This window comes from Carassius gibelio, chromosome B8 (genome assembly GCF_023724105.1).
Source record: "Carassius gibelio isolate Cgi1373 ecotype wild population from Czech Republic chromosome B8, carGib1.2-hapl.c, whole genome shotgun sequence".
Lineage (NCBI taxonomy): Eukaryota > Metazoa > Chordata > Actinopteri > Cypriniformes > Cyprinidae > Carassius > Carassius gibelio.
In genome coordinates, this window is record NC_068403.1 from 5,201,079 (window position 1) to 5,220,315 (window position 19,237).

A 19,237-nucleotide genomic window follows, 5' to 3' on the forward strand; every position below is an offset into this window, starting at 1 on the left:
GATTTTAAACAGAAAAGCCTTCACAAGGAGGGCTCTGGCCCTCAAACCTGTGCAGATTAGATGGAAAGATGTGATAAATTGACAAAAAAATCGACCTTCTTGCATTTGTCAGTCTGTTACGTGAATGGAAAAGAGGTTGTGAGCACAAGCGCTAACGTTCAGGCCTATATGTGTCGGCTGGACCAGTCCTGTGGTTGCTAATCTCTCCCAGTCATTCAGTAGCATTTCCCCCTCACTATGGTGCCGACTCCACCAGATAACACGGCTTCACCCTGAATGGAGGAAGCCCATGACAGAAAAAAGCGAAAGATGTGCCTCGTGCACCAGGCTTAAAAAAAAAAATGCCCATGCCATTGCTTGCAGCCTCTCTCTGTGCATCTCCCTTTCCCTTTTGCACATTTTTTTTATAGATTCCGGAAAACCAGAAGCCGCCTGCGTTGCACAATGAGGCTCCACTAGAAGCCAGGGGAGCAGAGCTATGTGGTCAACCATGAGAGATGGAAACAGATGGAGGAGAGGGGAGGGGCACTATCTGAGATATCATCACCAACCAGAGTTCAGCTCACAGAAAAACCCCTATTCCACAGCGCTGAGGTCTTTTCCCAGATCTGCATGGAACAATGCACACAATAAAGCCAATTTGTTGGCTCAGAGATGCTGGGATTGTAGTGCGCATGTCTGTTTGGATGACCTTCATGGACACTAAATGCGTTGCACAATGAGGCTCCAGCCACCATAGTCAAATGTTTACCGGGAGCCAGAGCGCCTGACATCTTGGCAAATTTAAAAGTGCTGGCTAATGCTAAACGTAAATACAGTAAGATTGTTATTCATGCCGGCGCTAATGATGTTCGACTTCGCCAGTCGGAGATCACTAAAAATAACTTTAAAGAGGTGTGTGAACTTGCAAGCACGATGTCAGACACTGTAATATGCTCTGGTCCCCTCCCTGCTTACCGTGGTGACGAGATGCATAGCAGATTGTCATCACTCAATGGCTGGATGTCTAAGTGGTGCCCACTGAATAACATAGGTTATATAGACAATTGGACGAGCTTTTGGGGCAGACCTGACCTGTTTAAAAGAGATGGTCTTCATCCCTCCTGGGGTGGCGCCACTCTTCTGTCTAGAAATATGGCAAATAGTCTTAGTGTTTATACTTGACTAACTGGGGCCCAGGTCAGGAAGCAGACAGACTGGCTAAACCGACCGTCTGCTAGCTGCCTCCCGTCACAGAGGTCAGTTAATTCTCAGCACATAGAGAATTTTTCACCTAGATATCACACTATAGAGACTGTGTCTGTTCCCCGAACTAGAAAATACAAAAAACGTCCAAACCAAGTTAAGGTTAACAATTTAATTGAGGTTCAACAAATAAAAAACAAATGCAATATGGATAAACATATGATAAAGATTGGCTTATTGAATATCAGATCCATTTCTACGAAAACACTTTTTGTAAATAATATGATAACTGATCATAATCTAGATGTGCTCTGCTTGACAGAAACCTGGCTGAAACCTGATGATTACATTATTTTAAATGAGTCCACCCCCCAAGATTATTGTTATAAACACGAGCCGCGTCTAAAAGGCAAAGGAGGAGGAGTTGCTTCAATTTATAATAACGTTTTCAGGATTTCTCAGAGGGCAGGCTTCAAGTATAACTCGTTTGAAGTAATGGTGCTTCATATAACATTATCCAGAGAAACCAATGTTAATGATAAATCCCCTGTTATGTTTGTACTGGCTACTGTATACAGGCCACCAGGCCACCATACAGACTTTATTAAAGAGTTTGGTGATTTTACATCCGAGTTAGTTCTGGCTGCAGATAAAGTCTTAATAGTTGGTGATTTTAATATCCATGTCGATAATGAAAAAGATGCATTGGGATCAGCATTTATAGACATTCTGAACTCTATTGGTGTTAGACAACACGTTTCAGGACCTACTCATTGTCGAAATCATACTCTAGATTTAATACTGTCACATGGAATTGATGTTGATAGTGTTGAAATTATTCAGCCAAGTGATGATATCTCAGATCATTATTTAGTTCTGTGTAAACTTCATATAGCCAAAATTGTAAATTCTACTTCTTGTTACAAGTATCGAAGAACCATCACTTCTACCACAAAAGACTGCTTTTTAAGTTATCTTCCTGATGTATCCGAATTCCTTAGCATATCCAAAACCTCAGAACAACTTGATGATGTAACAGAAACTATGGACTCTCTCTTTTCTAGCACTTTAAATACAGTTGCTCCTTTACGCTTAAGAAAGGTTAAGGAAAACAGTTTGACACCATGGTATAATGAGCATACTCGCACCCTTAAGAGAGCAGCCCGAAAAATGGAGCGCAGCTGGAGGAAAACAAAACTAGAGGTATTTCGTATTGCTTGGCGGGAAAGTAGCATATCCTACAGAAAAGCATTAAAAACTGCTAGATCTGATTACTTTTCTTCTCTTTTAGAAGAAAACAAACATAACCCCAGGTATTTATTCAATACAGTGGCTAAATTAACGAAAAATAAAGCCTCAACAAGTGTTGACATTTCCCAACACCACAGCAGTAATGACTTTATGAACTACTTTACTTCTAAAATCGATACTATTAGAGATAAAATTGCAACCATTCAGCCGTCAGCTACAGTATCACATCAGACAGTGCACTATAGACCCCCTGAGGAACAGTTCCACTCATTCTCTACTATAGGAGAGGAAGAATTGTATAAACTTGTTAAATCATCTAAACTTACAACATGTATGTTAGACCCTATACCATCTAAGCTCTTAAAAGAGGTGCTTCCAGAAGTCATAGGTCCTCTTCTGACTATTATTAATTCCTCATTGTCATTAGGATATGTCCCCAAAACCTTCAAACTGGCTGTTATTAAGCCTCTCATAAAAAAGCCACAACTTGACCCCAGAGAACTAGTTAATTATAGACCAATCTCGAATCTCCCTCTTCTGTCCAAGATACTAGAAAAGGTGGTATCCTCACAATTATATTCCTTCTTAGAGAAAAATGGTATATGTGAGGATTTCCAGTCAGGATTTAGACCGTATCATAGTACTGAAACTGCTCTCCTTAGAGTTACAAATGATCTGCTCTTATCATCTGATCGTGGGTGTATCTCTCTATTAGTTTTATTGGATCTTAGTGCTGCGTTTGACACAATTGACCACAACATTCTTTTGCATAGACTTGAACACTTTGTTGGCATCAGTGGAAGTGCATTAGCATGGTTTAAATCGTACTTATATGACCGCCATCAGTTCGTAGCAGTGAATGAAGATGTATCATATCGATCACAAGTGCAGTATGGAGTACCTCAAGGCTCAGTTCTAGGGCCGCTACTCTTCACGCTTTATATGTTACCCTTGGGAGATATCATCAGGAAACATGGTGTTAGCTTTCACTGTTATGCTGATGATACGCAGCTCTATATTTCCTCGCAGCCCGGTGAAACACACCAATTTGGAAAACTAATGGAATGCATAGTCGATATAAAAAATTGGATGACGAGTAATTTCTTACTGCTAAATTCAGAAAAAACAGAGGTGTTAATCATAGGGCCTAAAAACTCTACTTGTAATAACCTAGAACACTGTCTAAGACTTGATGGTTGCTCTGTCAATTCTTCGTCATCAGTTAGGAACCTAGGTGTGCTATTTGATCGCAATCTTTCCTTAGAAAGCCACGTTTCTAGCATTTGTAAAACTGCATTTTTCCATCTCAAAAATATATCTAAATTACGGCCTATGCTCTCAATGTCAAATGCAGAAATGTTAATCCATGCATTTATGACTTCAAGGTTAGACTATTGTAATGCTTTATTGGGTGGTTGTTCTGCACGCTTGGTAAACAAACTACAGCTAGTCCAAAATGCAGCAGCAAGAGTTCTTACTAGAACCAGGAAGTATGACCATATTAGCCCGGTCCTGTCCACACTGCACTGGCTCCCTGTCAAACATCGTATAGATTTTAAAATATTACTTATTACTTATAAAGCCCTGAATGGTTTAGCACCTCAGTATTTGAATGAGCTCCTTTTACATTATACTCCTCTACGTCCGCTACGTTCTCAAAACTCAGGCAATTTGATAATACCTAGAATATCAAAATCAACTGCGGGCGGCAGATCCTTTTCCTATTTGGCGCCTAAACTCTGGAATAACCTACCTAACATTGTTCGGGAGGCAGACACACTCTTGCAGTTTAAATCTAGATTAAAGACCCATCTCTTTAACCTGGCATACACATAACATACTAATATGCTTTTAATATCCAAATCCGTTAAAGGATTTTTAGGCTGCATTAATTAGGTAAACTGGAACCGGAACACTTCACATAACACCGTACTTTCTACATCATTAGAAGAATGGCATCTACGCTTATATTTGTCTGTTTCTCTCTTGTTCCGAGGTCACCGTGGCCACCAGATCCAGTCTGTGTCCAGATCAGAGGGTCACTGCAGTCACCCGGATCCAGTACGTATCCAGACCAGATGGTGGATCAGCACCTAGAAAGGACCTCTACTGCCCTGAAAGACAGCGGAGACCAGGACAACTGAAGCCCCAGATACAGATCCCCTGTAAAGACCTTGTCTCAGAGGAGCACCAGGACAAGACCACAGGAAACAGATGATTCTTCTGCACAATCTGACTTTGCTGCAGCCTGGAATTGAACTACTGGTTTCGTCTGGTCAGAGGAGAACTGGCCCCCCAACTGAGCCTGGTTTCTCCCAAGGTTTTTTTCTCCATTCTGTCACCGATGGAGTTTCGGTTCCTTGCCGCTGTCGCCTCTGGCTTGCTTAGTTGGGGTCACTTCATCTACAGCGATATCATTGACTTGATTGCAAATTAAAACAGACACTATTTCAACTGAACAGAGATGACATAACTGAATTCAATGATGAACTGCCTTTAACTATCATTTTGCATTACTGAGACACTGTTTTCCAAATGAATGTTGTTCAGTGCTTTGGCGCAATGTATTTTGTTTAAAGCACTATATAAATAAAGGTGATTGATTGATTGATTGACTAAATGTGATGTCTGCCATGACAGGTTGGAGCAACCACTTAGCCACATCACAGCATCTTAATAACACTCAGAACATCTTAGAAACTGCATAGCAACACCCTGGCAACCGCACACAACAGCCAAACATTCCCATTTAGCAAAAATCTAAATATAGCATGGAAATATAGCATGCATATATACATACACACTTACACACACCACATATATGTGACCCTGGACCACAAAACCAGTCTTAATTGTCCATTTGTCGAAATTGAGATTTATACATCATCTGAAAGATGTAAAAAATATTTTTCCCATTACTGTATGATTTGATAGAATAGGACAATAATGGTAATGGCTGAGATAAAACTTTTCTGGAATTTGGGGAGAAAAAAAAAATTAATATTGAGAAAATCGCCTTTAAGGTTGTTCAAATGAAGTCCTTAGCAATGCATGTTACCAATCAAAAATTGAAGTTTTTATATATTGACATTAGGAAATTTACAAAATATCTTCATGGAACATGATCTTTACTAAATATTCTTTTGACCCATACAATGTATTTTTGGCTGTTGCTACAAATATACCCCAGCGATGTGAGACTGGTTTTGTGGCCTAGGGTCACGTGTGTGTGTGTGTGTGTGTGTGTGTGTGTGTGTGTGTGTGTAAATATATATATATATATATATATATATATATGATTTTAAATATATATTTTTAACAAGGCCAAATACATGTATTTGCTAAAATGTTTCAAAATAAATTAAATATAACCGCTTAAATATATCTACCAATAATCTATTAAATGTTTTCTATATTTTGGAAAATACTTTTTTAAATATATTCTGTTATGATATTAGCAAATATATTGTATAAGCATTATTAAATCATTATAAATCTTTAGTCTAAACATAAGTTATAATCTGGAGCATAACTGTATAGAGAGATTCTTGCCCCTGAAATATCTTAATATATTTTTGTGTGTGTGTATTTATACAGTATATTGCAGTATGGAGTAATCCTTTCTTGACACTAAATGCCATAACAGCTGTCAGAGTTATGATTGCGACCTGTAAACAATCACTTTGAACCCCTTAACAACCACAAAGCAATATCTTTGCAACAAACCTCAACTGTACTTTTAATGTAATTCAAGATACTACACTGGTAACATATGGCATAAAACAATAAATATAAAGTTGCAAAACTACATATTTTTGTAGTTTTACTACAATGTGTTTCAGACTGTTGTAGATGATCATTCATAGACGATGTTTATCTTATGATAAGCAAATACTGTTGAAGAAAAGTTTTTCTTGTTTGAACTAATTGGCAGTTAAACAGCTCATATGATTATTTTGACATCACTAATCCACTATGATTTTGGAGCAGCACTGCTCTGCTGTGCTATGGAAAGTGCTGGATTTGCATACTTGCTGTCATGGCACATCGTAACTGTCGAACACCACTACAAGCTTTTTCATGCAGGCTGCAGAGCTCACAATGGAGTCATAGCATGGAAACCATTTTGAATTCAAACAGCATTCAAGCGAGTCTTCACGCTCCTCTTGTATCTAAGATTTACAGCAAATGCAAAACGAAAAAGATGCTTCCCGTAAATGTTTATTTGTAAACTGATTTCATTTTCTAGATAACACTTTAAAGACAGCTTACAAATCCCACAAAGAAAAGTGTTAAAGAACGTTAAAGAAAAGGTATTACAAACTCACACAAAAGTAAAGGCAGTCTTTATATACACTACCATTCAGAAGTTTGGGGTTGGTTTTTGAAAGAAGTCTCTCATGCTCATCAAGGCTGCATTTATTTGATCAGAAAAACAGTAAAACGGTAATAATGTGACCCAGTTTTCCATTTGAATATACTGCAATTTCTTTCCATAATGCAAAGCTGAAGACTCCAGTCTTCAGTGTCACGATCCTTCAGAAATCATTCTAATCCGCTGATTTGATGCTCAAGAAACATTTCTGATTAATATCAATGCTGAAACAGTTTTACAGACATTAATTTTTTCAGGATTCTTTGATAAATATTTAAAAAGATTAACATTAGAACATTTTAAATGTCTTTACTGTTGCTTTTGATCAATTCAGTGCATCCTCGCTGAACAGAAGTTTTAATTTCTTTAAAAATACAAATCTTACTGACCTCAAACTATGGACATGCTACACTAATGCCTCAAAAAAAAGGGTTGTAATATTTGTCATCTTTCGAACTTTTCAAATCAAACAAACTTGAAAAGTTTGTTTGTTCTTTCTTTAAAATAAATGCACATGATTTGATGTTTTGTTTGCAATGCATTGCATGTCAGCTATTATGTGTGCCAAGATTTTCATGCATCTGCGTTAGTTAAGCTTGTAAGTATGTTTATACTGAGTATGTGAGCACACGGCTGGGCAGTAGTGAGTGTTTTTGTACAACTTATTCCAGCTTTCCATGAACTCAGTCTTCTGTCCAGTTTCCGTCACATCATGCTGGGTAAGATGGCAGCCGGTGGGTGGTATGGGTAAGGCAGGCTGGCGTGGCTGTGGAAGGCAGCGGTGGGCGGCAGTGATTGGGAAGAGTGGCTGTAGGCGCCCAGAGCTCCTGGACTCTGAGCATACAAGTCGAAATGCTGATCTGACACAGGATTCTTTGAAAAATACAGATTCTCCTCTGTGACGCTAAAACTTTTCCCTTTCCTGTTCTTGATGGACACTTTACGGTTCCGTGTCTGAATGCCTTCCTTCTTCATAGTCAGCGGTCTGTTCACCTGATCAGAGGGACTGAAATATTAGACGGAGAACAAAGAATTTCTTGCCAAATGGAATTGCATGACTAATAAAAAACTGTTTGAAAACTGTCAGAAGCTGACATGTTGGATATGCTGAAATGTTTTGAAAGATTTTTCAAGATGGAATTTGTGTTTTTTTTGGCACGCAATTCAATCAACGTATCATGCAAATCAGGTAACAGCACAAATGCGGGTAAAAATGTAGTGTTGGACAAAGTTTGTCTTGAGTCTTGAGTGACACAACTGTTTATATTAAAATGACACTCGTTTTACGTTTTAGTAAAAAAGTTATGTGAAATGAGTGAAGTTGCTCACATTGTGAAGCTTGAAATAGAGTCCGCAAGCGTTACACACAGGCTCTCTGCTGGCGTTGCGTCTCCACAGCGTGGTGGTGCTGGTCTGACAGTTCGCACACTGAGTTCCTGTTCGCTTACTGGTGACCTACAGAAAGAGAAATATCATATAGCAGAAAGTCTATAGATCAGATTTAGACTAGTGTTCAAAACACAATGATACTTTTATACAGCAAGGACAGCACTTATAATGCTACAAATCATTCATATATTTTTTAATATATGCTGTTATTTTGAACTTTCTATTCATCAAATAATCCAAATGTATCATGTTTCCCACAAAAACATTAAGCACAACAGTTTCCAAACTATAAATAGCAGCAAATCAGCATATTAGAATGATTTCTGCAGGATCATGTGACCGTGATGCTGAAAATTCAGCTTTGCATCCCAGGAATAAATTACAATTGAAAATTATTTTCAGACAAATCACTGTTGTATTCAATTGAAACTTTTTTATAGTGTTTTTAATTGCCTTTTTTAAAAGTTTGTTCTCTTTATCACTATAGTGAGTGGTGTACCAGTCTCTTTTTGGGTCGGATGAGGGGTCTGTTCTCTCCGTTCATCTTGTGGTACAGTCCGCAGGCGTTGCAGAGGTAGTGTCCCGTTCCATCACGCCGCCACAGAGGGCTTGCAGTGGCCCCACAGTTCACACACTCATGCGGCTCTGCCACCACAAAAGATCCAAAATAATGTTTACACATCACTGTCCAGCTTGTTCAGAAACACACTCATAAATATCTTTAAGATTTCAATTTGAATGTATAATGAGAATGTATAATTATGTGCTGGTGATTTTTATACATTTCAAAATCCAAAGTGCTGATCTGAAGAATCTTCAGAGTAACATCAAAAAACCAAATAGCAGTTGTACCAAAAGAAACCTGAAGAATATTCAACTTTTGAATTTTGATTGTACTCTGTAATTTTGGCAGTAAGAATACTAGGGTAAAAAACTGCAGTAAGCTATACTGTGAAACTGTGCCTACATCTTATGTTAATGTTTGTTTTTGTTTTGTTTTTTGTTTTTTTAAGGTTTTGGCTTAAAACAAGACAAAGATGTTCTGCCAATGTGATCCACTCTCATACTTGCAATCTCAGACTTGCACTCTCAGACACTTGCACTTCCGCTAGCAAATTTTTTATTTTCATTTAATTGAATTTTTTTTTTTTACTTTTTGTTTGAATTTCCCAACATTTTATAACAGTGGCCAGGTGGCAAAGACAAGAAAAAATAAACTAAATTACAATGTCACTTGCAATCGCTACTTGCACTCTCTGCTACCTGCGACACTTGCAGGGGCAGCAACCATAGACAGTAAAAGAAATGGACACAGCGACCCCATTGGAACTCAATTGAGACAAGTGAAGCCCAGTTTTAGCGTTTTTTAGCACTTCCGTTTCTGACGCGCAGACTCAAACGAAGCTTGACGACGTCAGCAACCTGTCTGACAGATGTAAATCTTCTAAGTGGCTGTGCGTGCAAACTGCCATTGTTAAACTTGCAGAGACGGCGAACTTGAGCGGGGAGTTCTTTGGCGTAAGTGAGCAGGAGTAAGTATTCTGATTAATTATTTTGTATATTTTGACAGGAAAGACAAGAAATAATAAACTAAATTACAATGTCACTTGCAATCGCTACTTACACTCTCTGCTACCTGCTACACTTGCAGGGGCAGCAACGAATTAAAGGTTATGGCCAATTTGAAAATTTACGAGCCTGAATCTTTCGTGATTCGTGATCCAGCTCCGAACTCCCGAACTGATTCATATGATTTGCGATCCCCAAACTGACTGAAATGATTCGTGAACCCGCTTTGAACTCCCGAACTGACTCAAATGATTCGTGAACCCGCTACGAACTCCCGAACTGATTTAAATGATTCGCGAACCCCTCCGAATTCTCGAATTGATTCAAATGATCCGCGAAGTCGCTCCGAACTCTCGAACTGATTCAAATGATTCGCGATCCCTATAACTGACTTAAATGATTCGCGATCCCGCTAAGAACTCCCGAACTGACTCAAATGATTCGCGATCCTCATAACTGACTCAAATGATTCGCGAACCCGCTTTGAACTCCCAAACTGACTCAAATGATTCGCGAACCCACTCCGAACTCTCGAACTGATTCAAATGGTTTGCGATCCCCAAACTGACTCAAATGATTCGCGAACCCGCTTTGAACTCCCGAACTGACTCAAATGATTCGCGATCCCGCTACGAACTCCCCAACTGATTCAAATGATTCGCAATCCCCAAACTGACTCAAATGATTCGCGAATCCGATTTGACCACCCGAACTGACTCAAATGTTCGCGAACCCGCTCCGAACTCCCGAACTGATTCAAATTATTTGCAATCCCCAAACTCTAATAATTTACAGAGTAGGCTATTAATATACTGTAATATTTTTTTGTTGTTGTTGTTGCTATAAAAACAGACCTAAGCCATCAATAGCCTTTAAAATGGCTTAAAATGCATTATATATAAAAAAAATAACGAGGCAATAATGATTGGTTAATAATAACACTGTTAAAATACATAATGTATAAACAATTTATGTACATGTTATTACAAATGCCATGTGATTGCTGCTGTTACCCTTACAGGATGATTAAATCCTTGTTTAGGCTACGGACCAAACATTTCATTCAAATATACACTTAATCTTTCATTTTTGGCCACCTTTATGCTATAGATGACACAGGCTTTATAATTTCTTCAACAAAAAACGTGCATATCACAACCCTTACAAAAATAAACCATGATTTTATCATAGTAAAACTGCTTAGTTTCCTTTGCATGATTTCTGAATGCTTGAGACTATAAATAAATTAGAGTCATAATAAAGTTATAGCCACTGGTAAATGTCGAGAGCTACAATTGTGATTTGTAAATAATAAAATTTATTCATTTAGTTTTTTATTTGATTAAAGTATTTTTTTTCACCTCTATAGTAGTTTTTTTTTCCATCATCATATTTGAGGAAGGGGGGGGCACAACAATAAATCCTGCCTATGGGAACCCTTAAGGTGTTGTTATACACGTCTCTGGGAATGTGTGCTCTACTACACACACACACACACACACACACACTTGAAGCATGCGTGGTGTTTTCAGCTCTTCAATATATTGATGCATGATGTATGCTACACATGTGCACGTCAGCGCGCTATAAGAGGATAAAAGTTTGGTCTAACTCAAAGAAATTATGTAAGAAATTGCTTAGTAAAATATACTTTAAAAAAAGATATACTAAAACATTATTTTAAAGGAATATCCCACAAGTTTTCATAGAAGTTTTAATTTAAGCTTGCCAAAACGATAACACCATATTTTTCAAAAACAGTTTCTAAAAGTACATTTGTATTTGTACCTATAATGTTTATTTATTTATTATTATTGTCAGCTAATAAAACCTATGCTTCAGGGACCATATTCATATAACATCTAAGGCTAACTCTTGACTGGTTGAGTTAGATGATGATTAACACTGAACAGTAGAAAATCAGTTGAGTCTCCCCAGCTGGAAATGTCATTGACTGTTAAAATCTTGTGTTTCTTATGATAAATTGACATATTGATAACACTGAACCTTTTATAATGCTCTTAATTACATGTCGATGCATACTGTATGCATTAGTGAGTGTGGTGGTGCTTATGGGGTATGGTCACTTATTCCTTATATGAACTGTTTCAAATGCAAGACACTGATTACATGAGATTAAGTTTGTAAATTATAGCCTGTGTCCTTTTGTAGTGTGCACATATATTTATCATCAAACTGTGATAACTGTGACAAAATTCACTATATACAGTATACGTCTGCCATATGTTGCCACCCCTCAAAAATTCCTGCCCCCTTCTCGCCACCCCATCAATATTTTTCTAGATCCGCCCCTGGAAACTTGCAATTGACACAAATCGTGCGTGTTGCCAATGGAGACAAGACGCTGTGGTGGTGATGAATAAACGCAACGTGTAGAGTTTCGCGTTAAGCATTTTTGCATATAGAATAAACTTTCTACACCTCGTTTATATCACTGTCTTTGTCCATTAAGCTACATTATGTGTTTTATTTATAATGATTTTCTATAGGAGGAAAACGTTTAATGTACAATTTAATGCACTGCGTTCTGTACTCATCTGCTTGCCTGTACGGAGTGATCCTTTTAAAATCACTTAATGCATTTCATGATGCACGTTCATATTTGCTGGTCTGTATATATGTTGAGTCAATAACAAGACATATAGGCTAGGCCTACTGAATTGTCTTTATCATCTTATATTAGGCCACATTAAAAGTTTGCATTGTGTTCATAGCCATCTGCTTGCCTTGTAGTACATTAATTAATAACTATATATCGAATTTGGTCTTTTAATTGAAGTTGACGTGTCCTAATACATTATTCCATATTAAGTGTTTGTTTTTTCTACAGGAGGAAAACGCTTAACATTGTGCATTGCGTTCATATTCTGCTGTTCTGTGGCCACGGATTTGCCGGTCTAGTCTTTTTCTTGCAGGACCCTGTACATTATAGTAGTAGGCCAACTAATTTAGTTTTAATCGTTTAATCACCACCACAGCGTCTTGTCTCCATTGGCAACACGCACGATTTGTGTTGATTGCAAGTGACGTCACAGGTCCGCTAGAGTGCAAGTAGCGATTGCAAGTGACATTGTAATTTAGTTTCTTTTTTCTTGTCTTCACCACCTGGCTACTGTTGTAAAATGTTGAAAGATTCAAACAAAAAGTTATCAATAAATAGAACAAAATAAAAATAATAATAAAGACTGCAAATGACGTCGCTAGCGGAAGCACAAGTGTCTGAGAGTGCAAGTCTGAGAGTGCAAGTGCAAGTCTAGTTAAGTGCAATATATATATATATTGCATGTTTTTATTAGAAACATTCCCAGACACAGGAACTTTATCATGAAATATCTAGATTCTCACCTTTATAGATTATGTTAGATAACATGCGATTGTCAAAGTAGCCTAACAATGTAATCTATTAACTATGGATAAAAACCTGTCTGTTTACTTAAGTAACAGATATGGGTGTCATGCCATAACATAATTTTAATACGACTGACTTTATATTAAATGTGAATTTAACATTGAAAGTTAATGTGATATAAAAACTGCAACTAATCTTTCATTGTACATAAAGAGAGCAAATAACAGTTACATTATCAAAGAATATTTTCACTGACAGTCTTGAGTTCAATCACTCTCAAAAACTGCCATTAAAATCACTGAAACTGTTAACACTGTGAAATCAATATCTTATTTACAGATTCGTACACACATCTGCACTTGTTGTTTCTGATGATAGAATTAGCCAGAAGGAGGTATTTAATCAGCGAGCGAGTGAAGGAAGCATCGGCATTTTAGCGATGACTCATCTGATTGACAATTGCATTCATAAGCTCAACAGAATCTTGTGTGATTGGTTATAATGACCAGTGCTGTAAAAACGCATCTTTCTCTGGCTCGGCGCATGCGGCAGGGAACTGAACGAATCATTCAAACTGATTCATGAACCAATTCACTGGTTTGCCAACTGGTTTGATCAAGCCTTTGAACAGAATTGACTCAGAAGAAAGAATCATTCACGAATGGGTATCGCTCATTGCCCAGAGAAAAGTAGACGACGCTTTTGGAATAAACTGAAGCATTTATAACTTTGATTGCATTAAGATAAAGTAACGAGAGAGTGTCGCACACAGTAACGAAGTAAAAAGTACAGATTTTTCCCCAACAATTTACTTAAGTAAGAGTAAAAGTACCCATCTTTAAATATACAGTAGTACAAAAGTATTAGTTACCCAAAAAATTTTCTCAAGTAAATGGAACGAAGTAAATTTACTTGAGAACATTTACCCATTATACCCACCTCTGGTTTTTAAAGGGTCTGCCTGCACATGCACGTCACTCACTGTAGGGGGAAACACACCTCCAAAAAACGCCTCCCCATCTCCAGAAGGACTCAGCCTATCTCCTTTCATGCTCTCCTGCACACCAATGGTCACCTTTTGATGCTGGATAGGGAAGTGGAGGGTAGAACAAGGCGGTCTGGCAGAGGAGAGGGCCGTGGAACTGTGGAAGGATGACGTGGACGTCTTAGAAAAAGCACTGCTGTGCCAGGATGATGGGAAGAGGTTGGTTAGAGGTTGGAGGCTTTTAGAACTTTCCAGCCAGGACAGGTTTCCGAGGAATGGAGAGGAGTAAACGGGATATACTGAGGGAGAGAGGAAGGAAAGCTCAAGGAAAGGAACTGAAATCAAGTTTCTGGAGACAAATGAATCCCTTTTACTTAAAACAGCCAACAACATTTTTTTTTGGTGTAAGTGGTCATATTGAAAAGACAAAACACAGCCTTTAGCAATGCATTTGAAATATAACCATTGCTGAAGATGTCAAACAACTTTAAAACCAAGTTTTAAGATATTGATTTTTAGTTCTAGCTGCATAAATTACCTTTTAAATACTGAAGTAAAAATCAAATGTGTAATCATTGAGTTTCACTCACTGTCATGTTATATGTAGTGAGGAGCGAGGAAACCAGAGATACACAAGACAATAATACTTTAATCCAACCTTCAAGGGAATACACGGGGCAACAGGCGACAATGAGTCAAGGGGCGTGACATTGCCCCCCCTCCCGGAAGGTGCAACCTTGCACTGTTGAACAACAGAGGGGGATGGACACCTGAGAGGTGGGCAGCATACAGAGACAACAGAGGAGACAACAGAGGAAGAAATCAGAAGGAGCTTGGAGCAGGGGGAGCCATAACAGTGGCCCACGGTAGAGCCAACGGATGGAGAAGCCATGGAAGGGGTGGGGCCGCAGAGCCATGGTGGAGCTGATGGGTCAATGGGCCACGGCGGAGTCCCACCCTCAGAGGCTGGAGGCAGAGGTGAGGGAGACTCTGACCACAGCGACATTGGAGGATGGTAGTCCCGCAGGGCTCGCACCGCAATGATGATGGGCTGGGGTCGAGCAGAGGGGTTCCCAGATGACAGCGGTAGAGAAGGCTGGAGCGGGTGGAAGGGCAAGCAGCAGGCACTGTAGGACACTTTATAGGAGCAGGCACTGGAAGACACTTTATAGGAGCAGGAACTGGAGGACACTTTCTAGGAGCAGGCACTGATGACACTTTCTAGGAGCAGGCACTGGAGAACACATTCTAGGAGCAGGCACTGGAGGACACTTTTTTAGGAGCAGGCACTGGAAGACACTTTCTAGGAGCAGGCACTGAGGACACTTTCTAGGAGCAGGCACTGAGGACACTTTCTAGGAGCAGGCACTGGAGAACACTTTCTAGGAGCAGGCACTGGAGGACACTTTCTAGGAGCAGGCACTGGAAGACACTTTCTAGGAGCAGGCACTGGAGAACACTTTCTAGGAGCAGGCACTGAGGACACTTTCTAGGAGCAGGCACTAGAGGACACTTTCTAGGAGCAGGCACTGAGGACACTTTCTAGGAGCAGGCACTAGAGGACACTTTCTAGGAGCAGGCACTGAGGACACTTTCTAGGAGCAGGCACTGGAAGACACTTTCTAGGAGCAGGCACTGAGGACACTTTCTAGGAGCAGGCACTGAGGACACTTTCTAGGAGCAGGCACTAGAGGACACTTTCTAGGAGCAGGCACTGGAGGACACTTTCTAGGAGCAGGCACTGGAGGACACTTTCTAGGAGCAGGCACTGGAGGACACTTTTTAGGAGCAGGCACTGGAGAACACTTTCTAGGAGCAAGCACTGCAGGACACTTTCTAGGAGCAGGCACTTAGGACACTTTCTAGGAGCAGGCACTTAGGACACTTTCTAGGAGCAGGCACTGAAGAATCGGAAGCCACCTCAGGGCTAGACGAGGTAACCATGGACAAAGGAGGGCTGGACCGGTCCAGCGTAGACAAGGAGAGAGGACAGGGGGCAGTTCGATTGCCAGATCAGATTCTCAGTCAATGAGATCCTCCTCCTCGTTTTGGCCCTTTTGCCGGACCATATTCAACTCACCCTCAGCAGCTGTGCAGGTAGGGGAGCCCCTCTCTGCACTCATACGGTCCGTGGCCCTCTCCCTCTTGGCAGGCAGTGTTGCCGGCTCACACACCTGGACTGATGTCATGACCTCTGACTTCGCATCGATCCTCAGCTCTGTCACTTTCACTAGTGTTGGCTCATCGGTTGCGGCAGGCTCTGGCTCTCTGTCAGTGGTGGACTCGGGCATTTTCTCTGCACATCGTGAAGAAGGTGGGCTGGGCTCTGGGTCAGGAGTGGATCCAGCGAGATCATCCATGGGGCAGATGCTAAATAGAGACCCGTTTTTAGCCAGACTTCACTCCATGAAGGCAGCGAATTCCTCCCGAGGACTATCTCCGGACGACAGCGCTCTGTACAAAGTATTTAGGCTTGCATCATAGAAAGCGCAGAGTGCGTCATCCAGGTAGCTGATGATGTGGGCTGACAACAGGAACTGTCTGATATGGTTCACAAGAGATCGGCCTCCCTGCTCCAGCAGGAGGAGAAGAAATTCAGGGCGAAGGAGGGGATCCACTGAACACAACAGAAACAAAACACTGAGAAAAACGGAGGATAGACAAACTGAGGTAATTGTTTTGGTCGGAGATTCTGTCACGCTGTGTGTAGCAAGGAGTGAGGAACTAGGAAATCAGGGATACACTAGCCAATAATACTTTACATGCTAGGAATGACTCATTAAAAGGATACACGGCACACATGGGGAGGAAAAACAACACAGGGGCATGACACTTACCTTATAGCTTGAAAATTTGGCTTACATATATTTTATCTGTACTAGAGGGTCCTTGTTATATTATTTATTGGCTTTTTACTTCATAGGACAGCACAGTACATTATGGACATGTTAATACTATGGCATTGTTCTTAAGGTATCATGTAAATGCATTTAGAGAAATTAATAATTCTATCCATGAAGAATGCATTAAATTCATCAAACATTACAGTAAAGACATTTAAATGTTACAGCAGATTTCTATTTTAAGGGGGGGGGGGGGGGGGGTATGTGAAATGCTATTTAATGCATACTGAGTTTTTTACACTGTTAAAGAGTTAGATTCCCATGCTAAACATGGACAAAGTTTCAAAAATTAAGTTGTACGTTTGAAGGAGTATTTCTGTTCCAAAAATACTCCTTCCGGTTTGTCACAAGTTTCGGAAAAGGTTTTTTCGAGTATGGCTCTGTGTGACGTTAGATGGAGCGGAATTTCCTTATATGGGTCCTGAGGCACTTCTGCCGGAAGAGCGCGCGCTCCCGTATAGCAGAGCACTGAGAGCAGAGGCATTCACTGATCAGAGCGAGAGCGTCGCGAAATGTCACAAAAAGAGGTGCTTTTGGTTTCCAGGGCAAGACAACCCTGCACAGATTACCAAAAAAAACCAGCATTAAGGGACCAGTGGATGGAGTTTATTTTTACAGAGCATCAACGGAGTTGTGCAAGTGTTTGTGTTTGTGTTTGTTCCCTGCATTTCGAAGATGCTTGTTTTACAAACAAGGCCCAGTTTGACGACGGATTTGCGTATCGTTTATTTCTTAAGGATGATGCAATACCAACGAAAAAGGGTCACGATCGTGTGTTGGAACCCCAGGCGGTGAGTAAAACTGCTTAAAATATCTCTGCCTCCTTGTTAGTGCGTCTGCCTCCCATGCCGAGACCCGGGTTCGATCCCCCCCTCGGAGCGAGTCGTTGCTGCTGCTGCTCTCGTTCAGTTTCAGCCTCTGGATCTGATTCTGGATCATAAATAAACGGCTGAATCTGACTGTTAGCCATGGTTTGTTTTGGATGTTTTTTTCCTCACGGTAAAGTCACAGCTTCCAAACGCTTTCAACGCAAAAGCCTACTGGCGCTCGTGATTCTTTAGCTCCGCCCACACGTCACGCCTCCAGCCAGTCGTGTTTTTCCGGGAAAAATCGGTACAGACTATCTTTCACTTATGAATATAATAAAACTAAAGACTTTTTGGAGTTATGAAGGATGCAGTACTACTCTATAGGTACTCAAGATTAACAGGATATTGAGTGAAAACGAGCATTTCACCCCCCCTTTAAATAAATGCTGTATTTTGTAACTTCCTATGTATCAAACAATCCTGAAAATTTTAAAATTCCACAAAAATATACAAGTACAACTGATTTCAACACTGATAATGATTTAAAAATGATTCTAAAACAGCAAATCAGCATATCAGAATGATTTCTGAAGGATCATGTGACACTGAAGACTAGAGTAATGCTGAAAATTCAGCTTGTCATCAAAGGAATAAATTGCATTTCAAAATATATGAAAACAGAAAATAGTGATTTTTAAATAGAAATTATATTTCACAATATTACTGTTTTTACTGTATTTTTTATCAAATGTGGTGACACTATGAGGCATCTATTTTAAAGACATTTTAAAAAATCTCACAGCGATTGGATGAATGGTAGGTAGTGTATATCAAAGTACCATGTGATACTGCCATAATAGTGTGCTGTGTCCTGTACCTGGGCTGTTTTGAAAAGCTCCAGATGAACAGCCATGGACCGGGCTGTTGAACAAAGATGGCAGGCTGCTGTAATCGGCATCAATGCAGGGGAACATCGAACCCTCTTCATTGTGGACCATATAGCTGGAGTCAGTTGGGTAAGAGGGCATTACCTCTGATGATACCATGAAGGAGGAAACCCAGCGAGCCTGTTCAACGGAGGTCTCCATGTCTGTCTGGAACTTTTTACACACACACGTATATATATTTTCTGCAGTAGCAATGTAAAGTTTAGTGCAAAGAGGATTTTTAAAAATATATTATTTGTTTCGATAACTGCAATATCTTCAGTTAAAAGTTGTAATTAATTTCAGGAAAACATCCTATATATCTTTGGAAATCAACTGAATAACAATTATTGTATGTGCACAAGACCATATTTACATTTCAAATCATATTTTCCCAAAACCCATACTTTCACTTAGCAAGTTGCATGACAAATCACAACACCAACGACAGTCTCGCCTATCCTTTTAACAAAAA

At 39.8% G+C, this 19,237-nt stretch overlaps 1 protein-coding gene across 1 annotated transcript; it reads right to left on the bottom strand.

Annotated features, from left to right (window-relative positions):
• Positions 1-6,669: 6,669 nt before the first annotated feature.
• LOC127964130 (GATA-binding factor 3-like) lies at positions 6,670-18,924 on the bottom strand. Its single transcript, XM_052564289.1, has 9 exons — positions 18,676-18,924; positions 16,680-16,741; positions 16,205-16,494; positions 14,990-15,288; positions 14,834-14,894; positions 14,079-14,423; positions 8,700-8,845; positions 8,141-8,266; positions 6,670-7,804 (listed from the first exon to the last, which is right to left on the bottom strand). The coding sequence occupies exons 1-9, from the start codon at positions 18,922-18,924 to the stop codon at positions 7,517-7,519; spliced, it is 1,866 nt and encodes a 621-aa protein (XP_052420249.1). The 3' UTR covers positions 6,670-7,516.
• Positions 18,925-19,237: the final 313 nt, after the last annotated feature.